A 15,945-nucleotide genomic window follows, 5' to 3' on the forward strand; every position below is an offset into this window, starting at 1 on the left:
CTACCATTGCTAGGTGGATAAAAGAAGCCATCAGGCAAGCTTATCTTTCCAAAGGCAAGACGCCACCAGAGACTATCACGGCTCACTCCACAAGAGCCATGGGTGCATCAGCGGCCTGGCGCAACTCTGCCTCAATGGATCAGATCTGTAGAGCAGCCACCTGGTCCTCAGTTCATACCTTTACTAAATTTTACAGACTTGACACCACTTCTTCAGCTGAGGCCTCTCTAGGCCGCAGGGTGTTGCAGTCTGTTTTGCATTAATGTTCAATCTGGCTCGTCCCACCCTGCTGTTGTCCTGGGACTGCTTTGTTAAGTCCCCATCGGTCCCTGTGTCCCCCTTAGACGACAGAGAAAATAGGATTTTTTGCTACTCACCGTTAAATCCTTTTCTCTGTAGTCGAAAGGGGGACACAGGGCTTCCCGCCCTAGGACGAGCCTTTGACCAGACGGTCGTGTCCAGGATAATCCCTGGCTTTCATTCTGTCATAGTTGTTATCAGTTACTTTTTTCTTTGGAACAAACTGAAGCTTCAGCACAGTGTGCGGGGTTAAGCCAAGTATGGCACGCCCCTTAATTAATATTACCAAGTGTCCTGCCTCCTGGAGGATGGAGCTTAACCCCATCGGTCCCTGTGTCCCCCTTTCGACTACAGAGAAAAGGATTTAACGGTGAGTAGCAAAAAATCCTATTATTGTTTTTATTATGTAGATTCATTTGCATATACAGTATATGTCCTACATTAGTAAGTGTAGAGCAAATATACAGACCTCATACACACTTCTTTGAAACGCTAAAGCTTCCAGAGCTATGTAGATGGACACACAGCATGCACTCTGGGCTCAATATGGGTTATGGATATTTACATCATTCCTTTCTTAGTTGTAGCATAACTACTCTAGCATTAGCATTAATATCTCTAGACTAAGATGCATTCAGCTCCCTTAAATTTCTAGATGCAGGATGGCATACCTCCCAACTGTCCCATTTTTCGTGGGGCAGTCCTGATTTGGACAGCTCAGCCTGCAGCCCCCCTTTCTCTTTGATCTCCTGCACTGAACAGCCAGAAAAAGAAACAAAGTTTCTGAAATGTAATTAAATAAGAGGCTCTTGGCAGAGAGCCCAGAACTCTCAGCGCCTGCACTTTCATACATTTGTAACAATTTAAGATAATCAATGATACAATTGTAACTATTTAAGACAAGCAAGTCTCGCCACTTAAGGGCAATTCACCTTCATTATAACACACAAAACATTGCCCTAAAACTCCCAGAAATATGTTCAAACTTTTCATAACCTGCCAAATTTTGTAAAAATGTAGGGAATGTGGCCATAAAATTGGCTTAATCAAATATTTTGCTGCACTGAGCTCCGAAGATCTTTTTGTCCCTCTTTCCATTTTTTTAAATGTTTGGAGGTATGGGCCTAAGAGAGCTAAATGCATACCTCTCAACCATCCTGTTTTGAGCGTGACAGTCCTACTTTTCACAGCTCAACCCGCAGTCCTGGATATGTACTGTTATGTCCCAAATTTCTCTTTGATCTGCTGCACTGAACTGCCAGAAAAAGATACAAAGTTTCTAACTTAATTGGCTCTTGGCAGAGAGCCCAGAACACATACTTAACATACTTTTGTAACGTTTGAGATCAGATAAGAATTTACACAACTTAAAGGGCAATTCACATGCAAAACTGTAATAACACATAAAAACCAAGAAATGTGTTCAAACTTAAATAACTTGCCAAATTTTGTAAAATGGACATGGTAATTATGGGGTGTGGTCATGCAGCAAATCTTTTTGTCCCTCTTCCTGTTTCAAAAATGTTGGGAGGTATGCTAAATGTGTACTGGAAGTTCTGGATGCAGTAGTCTAAAGGTAAGGAGAATTTGGTAGTGATGGACCTTTCTATCAGATTATGGGAAGATCTTTGTTAGCTTCTTCTTTTTCAGCTGTGAGTTAACTTTTAGTGTCATGTACAGCAGTAATCTCCAACCACTGCTCACCAACCCATTGGCTGTTTCTCCCACTGGGCTCAAAGCAGATGCTTATTTTTTTTTAATTCCTGCCTTGAAGTCAAGCTTTAGTAGCATAAAAAACAGATGAACTGGCAGACAGAGTCTCATGTAGATTGCAAGTTCACATAGGGGCTACCAATAGCCAATTACAGCACTTATTTGACACCCCAGCAGTCTAACAAAACAATAACAGAACAATTGGAAGGTAACCAGATAGCAGCTCCCTAACACAAAATAACAGCTCCCAGGTAGATCTAAGAACATCACTCAACAGTAAAATTCAAGTCTCACTGTGACACATTCAGTTACATTGAGTAGGAGAAACAACAACCTGCCATGTAGGGGTTTGTTTATACACATTGTGTCTACTGTATATAACTTACTATGCTCATTACTGTGCGAGAAGGAACAGGTAAAAAAAAAAAAAAAGATCTGTTCATGCTTTATAACTAGGTCTTGGTATTTTATTCTAAGACCTAGACTACAGGTCTATTCTAAGTAACTTCAGTTGGTTTTCATAATTTATTTTGTATATGTTTATCCTTTAGTGATTAGTCATTTAATACTTTGTTCCAAGGAGAGTGTTGTGGGTGGCTTTTCAATCAGTAGGAGTTATTATATTGTTAAAAAAAGATAGAGGAATTGGTTGTGTAAAATGCAAGAAAATACTGCAAGAGAACCTGTGTATCTCCTATAGTGATGCATGGGTTAGCAAAAGGCCAACCCGCACCCCTAACCTGCCCCATCCCTGTGAGCTGTCATTACTAACATACCAGAGCCTGACCCTCCCATCTCTGATATCACCACTGGAATCAAGCAATGTTCATGTCGTGGGCAGGGTGGCCCACCACCTGCCTGCTAACGATATGTTTTGCCGGCCCAAACCTGCTCAACACCTGATATGTCAACTCTCCCAAACTTCTCAGGAGTTACTTGATTTTTAACAATTTAAAGTTAAATTTTTTAACAATTTCACCTTTGTGTTGTAATTGGGCATATGCAGTGCACATATTGGCTGTGAGAAAAGGATTTTTTGGGGATCTGAGTAGAACCTGGTGGCACAGTTAAACCCCACCCCACTTGATTATATCAAATCACACCCACTTTTTCTGGTGGCTCAAAGAAGTTCCCCCAGCGACTCCATTTCCTGCGTTGACATCTCTGCAACATGAGTGAACCTGCAAGTTTCAGACCGGCTCTCACACCACAAGTCTGCTAATAAATTGAATCATGAGAAATGTTCCCAAATATATGGCCAAAGTAACAGTGGAGTGCCTTAAGAACAGAAATTGAATCTCTTTCCACTGGCATAAATGGCATAACTAGTTTATACTGGACCCCACAGCATATCCAGAGGTCGTCCTGTTTTACCAATAAATGTTGATATTGCTCATTTATTATGGCCTCATTATGAGGTTGCCACCTTTTCTGGAAAAAAATACCTAAATTACCCAAATTCAACGAGTCTCTGCCTATAGTGCAGCTCTATGGCATACCCTCTGGCCTTTTCCAGATTATACAGGTCTGGATTATTCTCCATGTATATTACCAATAGCACATCATGATACAGACTCAGTATATACAAAAGAAGTGCTACGACTTTCATAAAACGGTAGGAATTGGGTGATTAAGAGCTTCCAATTTATTACATCACTAAAGCTAAGACTACAAGAAGCTTAACAGTGATTGAATAAACTATTTTAGACTCTCCGTCTCTCAAGCTTTTCTACCATTCTCTTACAGAACACTAGCTACATTTAGTCCTCCAGCCACCTCCATGGTTTTTCCGTTACCAGGCAACGCTTTGTTCTGCGCTCCAGCGGAAGTGGCGTGCGCTACAACTGGAATTAACCGGAACAACCCGAATTTAACTCCAGCTTCCTCTGTCGAGACTGTGAAAAGGAAGAAGAGATATAGCAACAGTCGCTGTTTGGGTGGTGGTGGTGGAGGAGGTAGTGGTGACCTAAAGATCGATGTGAGTGGCTCTTTGTGATGGTTTGAGAGGAACAAGGACCGTTAAAGATAGAGTGCTGGCTAGTAGTTCTCATGTTGGCAAGCTGTATGCATAAGACCTCAAGGGTTCCAATAAGCGTGGGGTGAATTGTACTGCGGGAATGAATAACTTGTAATCTTCCACATAATTCGGTTTTGTAACCAAGAAACATCTAGTAGGCGGTAGAATATTTAAGAAATTGTGTTGTTTTTACGCTCTTTCTTGTTTCCATCATGTAGTGATGCCCACATTAGCTGAGCTCTTAGCCAGGTTATATAGTTCTAGATATATCCCACATACATACTCACAACTGCTCCCGGTTGTAATTTAGGGATTTTCCCGGACAACAGTCAATTGTTTTCCCTGACGACTCCCTACCACCACCCCAATCTACTACTTTAGGGCTTCCCTTTGTCAAGCAGTGCCTCAGTTTCAGAAGCAATGCTACAGTCCTATACAATTACATAGAGGCTTGTGACACTCTTTCACTTCAAGCTTTCCCATCCTACTTTTTAAAGGAAATCGAAAGTAACTGTAAAATATACCAATTTTGGTGTAATTCCTGTGCATGTGACTAGTGTGCTACAGTATAAGTGCATAGTATCTATATGTAATACTATTCCACTTTTTTTAACAGCATGGCCCGTGGACAGCAAAAGATTCAATCTCAGCAGAAGAATGCAAAGAAACAAGCAGAAAAGAAAAAACATGGCAACGATCAGAAGGCTGCGGCTAAGGCTGCCCTGGTATTCACCTGCCCTGTGTGCAGGGTGAGAATCCTTAATTAAGTCTAATCTTTTTAAATGTACTAACTGCAGCTGTAACATTTTTAGTTAGTTATATGAGCCCTTCTATTAACAAGTAGTGGGGTTTTTAATTATTATACTTTTATATTTGTTACCAAGGGTACGTGGATGACTTTTAAAAGGCCAGTTCATGTGTACAGGCATCTATGTTTGACAGGTTCAATAATTTGCAAAATACAATACACTATGGCCAAAATTCCACAAATATTAAAGTTGGGCCTTTCTTTGGTGCTGTAACAGCCTTTTCTCCTCTAGGAAGGAAGTCCACAAGATTTTGGAAATGTTGTTTGTATTTCCTTCCATTAAACCACAACAATATTAGTGAGGTTGGGCACGTATGATGGGAGATCATACTTGACTTCTAGTTAGTATTCCAATTTATTCCACAGTTGTGTAGTTCAGAGGAAATCGTTGCTCTTTGAAGGCCCTACAAATCAGTTCTGTACAGACCTTGCTTTTTGTACAGTGCCTATATTGTACATACACACAGAAATAAAGCTTCCCCAAACGGCCACAAAGAAAGCATAATGTGATTGTATGCTGTAGTCTTAAAGGGAATGTCAACCCAATAAAATATATATATATATTTTTCTATTACAAGAAAACATAATTCTAAGTAACTTTGCAATATACATTCCTTACAAGTTTTCTATGTTTTTTTTAAGTTATTCGTATTGCTATTGAAAGCAGTGTTTGTCTGTTCCTTTATATTTTCTGCCTTGATTCCTCAGACTGTTGATACAATGTAAGACATGCCAGCTGATTAACAGACCTGTCTTTGATGGGGAACTAAGACTTTTGCATCATTGTCCAAAAAGTAACAACCAAGAGTTAAGCAAGTACTGCTTTTAACAGTAATAGTTTTTACAAATAGCGTTAAAAGCACTGAGAATGTTTAATAATTGCATATTGTAAAGTTACTAAGAATTATGTTTCCTTTTATCAGGCACATTTTTATTTTCGGTTTGACTTGCAGTTTAAAGTTTGCTTTCACTGGAACGATAGACCCTAGCCCAAACCATTATTCTTCCTCAATCACAGTTTACAGTTGGCGTTCCACATTCAGGTACATACCGTTAACCTGCTATTCACTAAACTGAGGCCAGTCTGTCAGACTGCCAGCTAGTGAAGCATAATTCATCACTGCCAACAGAAATGGGATTTCTATGCACTAAACCCTTCAGCAATCTGTTCTATTTGTCTTTATTTGTGAGTGTGTGTGATGTGTTTCTAAATGTTTTTACTTCCCTATCACTTCACTTACACTTGCGGATGGCAACACAGGGCAGACCAGAATTCTTAGAAAGGTGGCATCCTGTGATCCTTGAAAATAAAGACAATGATTTGATCCTTTTATCTCTTCCATTATGTTATAGACACAAATGCCGGATCCTAAAACATTCAAGCAGCACTTTGAAAGTAAACACCCCAAGTCTCCAATGCCCCCTGAGCTAGAAGATGTGCAGGCATAACGGAATCTGGTGGTAAGTCCTTCATACACCATTCAAAGACATTAAATAACAAGGATGAGGCACCCCTCTAAACACATGAAATCTTTTTTTCATCCTCAAAAAGGAAACAAAAGCCGTTACAATTTAATAACCCTCTGCTGCAGCATATGGTTTTCCTTGCATGGTATGTAGCAGTTATTAGTTAATTAATTAAGATCATAATTCCAGAAGTGTCGTTTAGTACCTACCATCTAAAAAGGTAATATTAAAGGGGAAATATGAAATTTAATGTAAGCATTACCACATGACAATAAGAATGTTTCTTAATACAATCTATTGTTATTGAAATAAGAATGTTATTCCTTGCTGTCCCTCTCTCAAAAATCTGCCTTTTAAATTAACAGACTGAGAGCGACAGCTGTAATACACTAGACAAAGGGAGCCCACACCAATGATATTAGAAGAATTTTATTGTTTTGTTCTTTTCTGATAATTGCTTCCCACCAATCCATGTGAAATAGATGGTGTAATTTTTGTTTAACTAGTAATATAGGTGGTGGATCAGAGGCCAACCATTGTTGTAGTACCGTTTTTCTAGCTGCTGTCGCTAGTCTCCCCATCTTATTTTTTTAAAGGTTTTGATAGCTGTGTATATTGTGTGATATATCTAAATAGGGCCCAGTCAATTTGCATCTGGATACGTTTTCCAGCCATCTGCCCACCATATGTGGTTACCTCTTGCCAAAAAGTCCGGACATGACCAAAGGTTATGTATTCAATCGACTCCTGGGGAGCCAAACAATTAACTGTAAAGCACTGTGCACTTTTGTAATTTACTAGGGTTTTTATTTCTTTTCATTTTCCATTCTAAAACTGAGTATGCAGCAGGATTACCCACTGTTCTGTCTAGCCAGCCAGACCAAACACCAGAAGCATAAGTTACTGATCTCTGCCCATTTGGAAGGGAAGAACGATGGGGTGTTCCTATTCTATTTATGATATTAACAAATTAAACTGCTAATATCATAAAAACTAAAATAAAACAATCTATTAATGTAAAATTGCTCATGGGTGCTCTTCTGAGCCCTTTTGCAATTTAAAGAAAACTATAACCCCAAATTCAATACTTAAGCAACAGAGAGTTAAGTGGCATATTAACCCTTTAAGTGCCAGCAGAATTTCACATTTTGGTTACGCGAAATGCCAGCCGTTTTTTAAGCATTTTGTGCTCTCTCACTTTAGGGGCATTTTCTGAGGGGAAACCTATAGTTTACCTAGGAAAATTATACATTGTTTTTTTCGGTAGAAACTGAGCTTTCTAAATCTGCCTGAGTTTTCATGTATTTCCACCTGTGCAAAAAAATTTATAGTGCTAAATAACAAAAAAAAATGAAAAATTACCATTTTTCATCGTATATCAATTTATACCAGAAAAATATTTCATTTTACAGATAAAAATCCAACGTATTTGGAAAGCCTTATGTCTCTCGAAAGTGCCAATACCAGATATGTATAGTTTTAGGGAGATTTAGGATTTCTGTACAGCAAAAACTCCCGGCAGTATATTACTGAATTTTGAAAGCACTAAGGCAGAAAACGGCATGCTTTAGATTCCAAGGCAAAAAATCCTGAAACCATAGGTTTACCCCAGAAAACCATACATTTTTGAAAAGTACACATTCTGCCGATTACAAAATGGGTAACTATGTCTCTCTACTCCCAACTACCAAACAGAAAAGCTTGTCTGAACATAGCGGTTTTTCAAAATAAAATTCAAAATTTTGAAAAATCATTTCAAAGGTTTTATTTTGCTGCTCCGCATATCCCAAACTATATTACGTACCAAGAAAAAGCACCTGAAATATGATTGCCAGGGGTCCACTGAACAGTTTGATACCCATTATGCATAGGTTTACCAAAGTATCTGTCATTTAGAGACACAAATATGAAGTTAGCGCATCCAAATTGTTCAGGACTTTACTTCAGCTACTGAGAAATCAAAACATTGACTGCATTTTTTGTGGGGTAAAAACACAGAAATATATGTTTACCCCCCAAACCCATATATTTTTGGAAAGAACACATTCTACAGAATCTAAAATGGGTACCCATGCCTTTCTGCTCCAAACTACTGAGTCGCAAGGCTTTCCCAAAATTGTCGGTTTTGGTGAAATATCTGAAAATTGCCTCAAAGCTTCAACTTCCCAGCACCATATCACCCATGTATCATTACGTACTAAGAAAAAGCACCCTAAATATGATTGCCAGGGTTCCTCTGAACATTTTGGTGGCCATTGTTCATAAGTTTACCAAAGTATCTGGCATTTAGAGGCCCCAAAATGAAGTTAGCGCATACAAACAGTCCCGTGAGTAACTTCAGCTAATGAAAAATCAACACATTGACTGCATTTTTGTGGGGTAAAAACACAGAAATATATGTTTACCCCCCAAAACCCATATATTTTTGGAAAGTACACATTCTACCGAATCTAAAATGGGTACCCATGCCTTTCTGCTCCAAACTACTGAGTCGCAAGGCCTTCCCACAATTGTCGGTTTTGGTGAAATATCTGAAAATTGCCTCAAAGCTTCAACTTCTCAGCACCATATCACCCATGTATCGTTACGCACCAAGAAAAAACACCCTAAATATGATTGCCAGGGTTCCTCCAAACAGTTTGGTAGCCATTGTTCATAGGTTTACCAAAGTATCTGGCAGTTAGAGGCCTCAAAATGAAGTTAGCGCATACAAATAGTCCTGTGGGTAACTTCATCTAATGAGAAATCAACACATTGACTGCAATTTAGTGGGGTAAAAACACAGAAATATATGTTTACCCCCCAAACCCATATATTTTTGGAAAGAACACATTCTACAGAATCTAAAATGGGTACCCATGCCTTTCTGCTCCAAACTACTGAGTCGCAAGGCTTTCCCACAATTGTCGGTTTTGGTGAAATATCTGAAAATTGCCTCAAAGCTTCAACTTCCCAGCACCATATCACCCATGTATCATTACGTACTAAGAAAAAGCACCCTAAATATGATTGCCAGGGTTCCTCTGAACATTTTGGTGGCCATTGTTCATAAGTTTACCAAAGTATCTGGCATTTAGAGGCCCCAAAACGAAGTTAGCGCATACAAACAGTCCCGTGGGTAACTTCAGCTAATGAAAAATCAACACATTGACTGCATTTTTGTGGGGTAAAAACACAGAAATATATGTTTACCCCCCAAAACCCATATATTTTTGGAAAGTACACATTCTACCGGATCTCAAATGGGTACCCATGCCTTTCTGCTCCAAACTACTGAGTCGCAAGGCTTTCCCACAATTGTCGGTTTTGGTGAAATATCTGAAAATTGCCTCAAAGCTTCAACTTCTCAGCCCCATATCACCCATGTATCGTTACGCACCAAGAAAAAGCACCCTAAATATGATTGCCAGGGTTCCTCCAAACAGTTTGGTGGCCATTGTTCATAGGTTTACCAAAGTATCTGGCAGTTAGAGGCCTCAAAATGAAGTTAGCGCATACAAATAGTCCTGTGGGTAACTTCATCTAATGAAAAATCAACACATTGACTGCATTTTTGTGGGGTAAAAACACAGAAATATATGTTTACCCCCCAAACCCATATATTTTTGGAAAGTACACATTCTACAGAATCTAAAATGGGTACCCATGCCTTTCTGCTCCAAACTACTGAGTCGCAAGGCTTTCCCACAATTGTCGGTTTTGGTGAAATATCTGAAAATTGCCTCAAAGCTTCATCTTCTCAGCACCATATCACCCATGTATCGTTACGCACCAAAAAAAAACACCCTAAATATGATTGCCAGGGGTCCTCCAAACAGTTTGGTGCCCACTGTGCATAGGTTTACCAAAGTATATGGCAGTTAGAGGCCCCAAAATGAAGTTAGCGCATACAAATAGTCCTGTGGGTAACTTCAGCTAATGAAAAATCAACACATTGACTGCATTTTTGTGGGGTAAAAACACAGAAATATATGTTTACCCCCCAAACCCATATATCTTTGGAAAGTACACATTATACAGAATCTAAAATGGGTACCCATGCCTTTCTGCCCCAAACTACTGAGTCGCAAGGCTTTGCCAAATTTGGCGGTTTTGGTAAAATATTCTGAAAATTGCCTCAAAGCTTCAACTTTCCAGCATCGTATTGTCCATGTATCATTACCAGCATAAAGCATCCTAAATATAAACATAGGGGTCTACTAAACAGTTTGATGCCCAATGTGCATAGATATACCAAACTATGTGGGGCACAGAGACCCCCAAATGACAATATGTATAGACATTTTCACGGCTGACGCGCTGGCTGCTGCAATATAACCACCCAGTGTGTGTATTATGCGACATTAGACCTCCTAACAGTACAGAGACCCCAGAAAACCATATATTTCAGAAAGTACACATTCTGACGAATCCAATATGGGTAAAAAAGCGTTTCTACTGCAAACTGCCAAACTGCAAAGCAATGCTGAACGTAACGGTTTTTATCAAATTTCTGAAAATCGTCACAAAGCTTGAATTTTACCCCATTATATGCCCCACATTTCGTAACTTATCAGCATAAATCATCCTGAATATGAACGCCAGGGGTCTACTAAACACTTTGATGCCCAATATGCATAGATATACCAAACTATGTGGCGCACAGAGACCCCAAATGACAATAGTGTATATACATTTTCACGGCTGACGCACGCTGGCTGCTGCAATATAAGCACCCGGTGTGTGTAATATGCGACATTAGACCCCCTAACAGTACAGAGACCCCAGAAAACCATATATTTTCAGAAAGTATACATTCTGACGAATCGAATATGGGTAAATATGTGTTCCTACTGCAAACTGTCAAACTGCAAAGCAATGCTGAACGTAACAGTTTTTATCAAATTTCTGAAAATCGTCACAAAGCTTGAATTTTATCCCATTATATGCCCCACATTTCGTAACTTATCAGCATAAAACATCCTAAATATGAGCGCCAGGGGTCTACTGAACACTTTGATGCCCAAAATGCATAGATATACCAAACTATGTGGCGCACAGAGACCCCCAAATGACAATATGTATAGACATTTTCACGGCTGACACGCTGGCTGCAGCAATATAACCACCCGGTGTGTGTGTATTATGCGACATTAGACCACCTAACAGTACAGAGACCCCAGAAAACCATATATTTTCAGAAAGTACACATTTTGACGAATCCAATATGGGTAAATAAGTGTTTCTACTGCAAACTGCCAAACTGCAAAGCAATGCTGAACATAACGGTTTTTATCAAATTTCTGAAAATCGTCACAAAGCTTGAATTTTACCCCATTATATGCCCCACATTTCGTAGCTTATCAGCATAAAACATCCTAAATATGAGCGCCAGGGGTCTACTGAACACTTTGATGCCCAATATGCATAGATATACCAAAGTATGTGGCGCACAGAGACCCCCAAATGACAATATGTATAGACATTTTCACAGCTGACGCGCTGGCTGCTGCAATATAAGCACCTGGTGTGTGTAATATGCGACATTAGACCCCCCTAACAGTACAGAGACCCCAGAAAACCATATATTTTCAGAAAGTACACATTCTGACGAATCCAAAATGGGTAAATAAGTGTTTCTACTGCAAAACTGCCAAACTGCAAAGCAATGCTGAACATAACGGTTTTTATCAAATTTCTGAAAATCGTCACAAAGCTTGAATTTTACCCCATTATGTGCCCCACATTTCGTAACGTATCAGCATAAAACATCCTAAATATGAACGACAGGGGTCTACTGAACACTTTGATGCCCAATATGCATAGATATACCAAACTATGTGGCGCACAGAGACCCATAAATGGATATATAGTAGATAAAATTTACATAGGCAAAACAAAATAACACAGAACAGTGTGAAATGCAAATAAATCACCAAAAACTAATAAAACCACAAAAATCAATGCTTTTTTTTTCACACTAGTGTAATCGGCCACCAGAATTACCGTTTGAATATTTTAGCTGGGCCAAATCGATTATACGGACAGAAACAAGTGAACAACACAAATGCAGAGCCGAAAATGCAATAAAATGGCTAAAAATTCAATAAAATGGCTAAAAATGCACCAAATACCCAAAATTGCAATATAACCACCAAAATAACATACAAATGCTATTGCACAGTACGGTTAGCGAATACGCTATTCGGAACGGCAATAAAACATTTTTTTTAGCCCAAAAAGAGACGATGCGATAAGAAAAAAAAAAAAAGAAGCCACAAAGCCATATATGTACATATGCGTGTGCACAACGGGTAAATTGCATGTTATTTGCGCGTGTGCGCGTGTGCAAGTGTACATGGGTGCTGTGAGTGTGTGTGACCCCCCCAATCCCCAAAAATCTATGTGTGAGTGTGTGTAAGTGTGAATGTAAGTGTATATTACTGTAATAAGTGTGTGTTGGTGTGTTTGTGTGTTTTTGTGTGTGCAAATGTTACACTTACCTGGGGTAGATGCCTCAGATCGATGAGAGAGGGCTCCACGCAGCAGATCTGCAGCTCCAACGGTCATCAGCCATGTGGGGGCGGAGCTGGGCGGAAGTGCAGCGCAGGCAGCAGCAGGACGCATAGGAAACGCGTCCCTGCTGCTGCTTTGGGGCCCCTGGGCGATCGCGCCCCAGGGGCCACACGATCCCCTGCTCTGCTCGTTGTCTAGGGGCAGGGGATCGTGAAGGAGCGGAGCGAGCGGCTCTAACAGCCGCTCCTCCGCTCGCAAACCCGGAAGTGCTGCAGAACGTAGAATCTACGATCTGTGGCACTTTGGTCCTTTGATCCACAGAACGTAGATTCTACGTTCTGTGGCACTTAAAGGGTTAAAGAATCTTACCAAACTGGAATATGTGTTTAAGTAAATATTGCCATTTTACATCTCTGACCTTGAGCCACCATTTTGTGATCATCCGTGTGCTGTCTCAGAGATCACCTGATCAGAAATACTGTAACAGGAAGAAGTGTGGGAAGCAAAAGACAGAACTCTGTCTGTTAATTGGCTCATGTGACCTAACAAGTATAGTTTATTTGTGTGCACCATGAACCCTAGGATCCCAAGAGGCGGCCCTTATTTCTTAAAATGGCAATTTTCTATTTAGGATTACCTAGTGGCACATAAAAACTATTAAATGGTACATTAAAGTATATTATTATGAAAAATGGTTTATTTACATAAAGCAGGGTTTCACATGCTTTTAAAGCTTCTGATTTCTGTTACATGGAGTCAGTTGTAAAACCATTGGATTTTTTTTAATGTGTAATGTATAAATTGCTTAGAATTATATTTCTCTCATTATGCAAAAAAAAATTTTTTGTGGAGATCCCCTTTAACAGACTAAAACATCCTTTCATTTCCTATGTAAATTGTCCTTTAATAGCACCCAAACTCTTTTTGTTTTATAATGTGTTAAACATTCATTAATTAGTAATGGTTCAATAATTTGCCTTAAATTATTTATTTCTACAAGGGGGTGACTTTTATGCAGAACCCACCTGAGTTCTTGTGGCCTTGGGGGAAGATAGGTACTATCTGTATAACAGCATTCAGACCAACCACTGTAGTCCAAGATCCAGTCTGTAACCTATTGTTTAAATGCCAGATTTTGAGACATTTTTGGATTGATTTGGTGATCAGGTTGAAATGCAAAGCAAACTGCTTCACAGCAGAGTCAAATATATACATTTATAGAAAAACTGGATGCATTTAAAACCACTGTGAGAGGATAACAACTCTTTTGTTCCCCAATTTTGTCTTCCAGATGTGTCTTCGCTGATGAATGTGCTGAATAAAGTGGGCTTGGAATCTTTGAGAGTGTCTCCCATTTTTGGCTGCCACTATCCCCTTCTCACCTTACCTGTCCTAATGGAGCTAGTGATGTGACATTCTGGACTGTGTTTTCACAGCAACTACTAATGTGTACTATTTTAGAATCTTACATGGTTTTTTTTTTTGGTTTTTTTTCCCTCTATCCACTAGTTTTTTGTGCATGGGGTTTACTATCGGATGAGCAGCAGAGTTTTGGACAAATACCACAACTATTTTTGTAACAGTCTGATGAGTTTATTAGTAAATTGTGATGTTCTGACTAGGGTAAAAGTGGAGCTATCTGAATCTTTAAGCAGCTGTTCAGAGGCTACAGTAACATCCAGTGTAAAACCTCTTAAAAGAAAGCCAAATCTTGTGCAAAGCTCTGTAACCCATGCTCTCTCTATTGGACTTGCCCACCTTGTGGCTGCATCTTTATCTTGGAAGGTAAAGATTTCCAGGCTGACCGTGGCCCTTATTAACAAGCTGCCAGGTATTTCCTAACACATTCGTTTTTTCTTGCTGCCAGCTCCTCCAACACAAACATGGAGCCCCACAGTAAAGGACATTACAATTTTATTTATAAGAATATCCAATTATCTCAAGGTGTATACAATGCAGTATTTCATTTTAGACAAAATGGCAAGCATCACTTGGAGTAGATGCATACAGTGCCGTTCTTACATGGACAAATGAATGGTTCCAAGTGCACGCTGGCCCAATTGCTTTTGAGTTACAGTTGCCCCTCACCCATTATGAAAGTGACTACTTAATGTCTCATTCCATTTAATGACCAAACCTTGTTCATTTATTTTTTTCCTAGTTCTAATGCATTTATTGCTGTGTTGTTTAACCCTACAGACTTCGTGGTGAAAAATGATGCTACTATATATGTATCTCATTTTGGAACTTTATATTGCCCTTATCATGCTTTTGCAGAAACTGTTTTAACTGGGATTGTACCACTAAAGCATCAGTACACCGTATGCCCACTGGAACATGTGGCTACCAGAAAAAAAAACTGGGGGTTACAGAAAAGGAATTGTGCCAAATGTGCTTTTGCTGTCCCCGGTGGCATAACTTTGGAAATTACATACAGTTATTGCAAGAGTTTCAGGAATGAAAGGGTCACTGAAATTTAGGTTTGTCAGGTCACCTCTGGCATCTACCTGTTTTATATACCTAAAAATAACCCTCCCTGATACAATATTAATCACATAATGAATCTTTTTAACTTGTGCTAGGGAACATCTCAGCCAGCAGTCTGTTTCATGCTCCTGCCATAAGGGCTGACTTCTCAGTTCTCCCCGTTAGAGATTTTAAAGTCTTTCAGATACAGATGCAGTTATAAATAAGTTATTTTGTGTAACTGCCAAAACAACCTTTCTGTAATAAAAGCTTAATTTGAATTGTATTTTTTTGTGATAATGTTATGGTCTAAACATAATGCTTTCTATAGTGCAAATAAGTGTCTTTATTTTATTTAGTTTTAACCCACAGCAAAGTCTTGTCCCTTCAGGCAGCATTAACCATAGGCAGTCACTACCCACAAATGTGTCCCTTTGCTATAAAGGTAGGTACCTCCTTTAGTCTGTACCTCAGGTAGTTGTCATCATGTTTATTTTCCTTGTCATGTTACAAGAATCCACTTGTAAGATTGTTGTCCCTTGGAAGGTCATATGGTTTATGGGTTAGGCCTTACACCTGGGCTCCTTCAACTGCTGCCAGTCTTCTTGACTGTGATTGTTGGTATCTTGCTTACAGATATGTACATGTCTGGAAGTGGCACAGTTTCATGGCATCATCA

General features: G+C 39.3%; 1 protein-coding gene across 1 annotated transcript; it reads left to right on the forward strand.

The window, feature by feature from the left end:
* The first annotated feature begins 3,924 nt into the window (after positions 1-3,924).
* Positions 3,925-15,552, forward strand: znf706l.L (zinc finger protein 706 like L homeolog). Its single transcript, NM_001171732.1, is given in 4 exon segments — positions 3,925-3,991; positions 4,647-4,779; positions 6,192-6,299; positions 14,092-15,552. Coding segments are annotated over 2 exon segments (228 nt in total). The 5' UTR covers positions 3,925-3,991; position 4,647; the 3' UTR covers positions 6,288-6,299; positions 14,092-15,552.
* Positions 15,553-15,945: the final 393 nt, after the last annotated feature.

This window comes from Xenopus laevis, chromosome 2L, assembly GCF_017654675.1.
Source record: "Xenopus laevis strain J_2021 chromosome 2L, Xenopus_laevis_v10.1, whole genome shotgun sequence".
NCBI lineage: Eukaryota > Metazoa > Chordata > Amphibia > Anura > Pipidae > Xenopus > Xenopus laevis.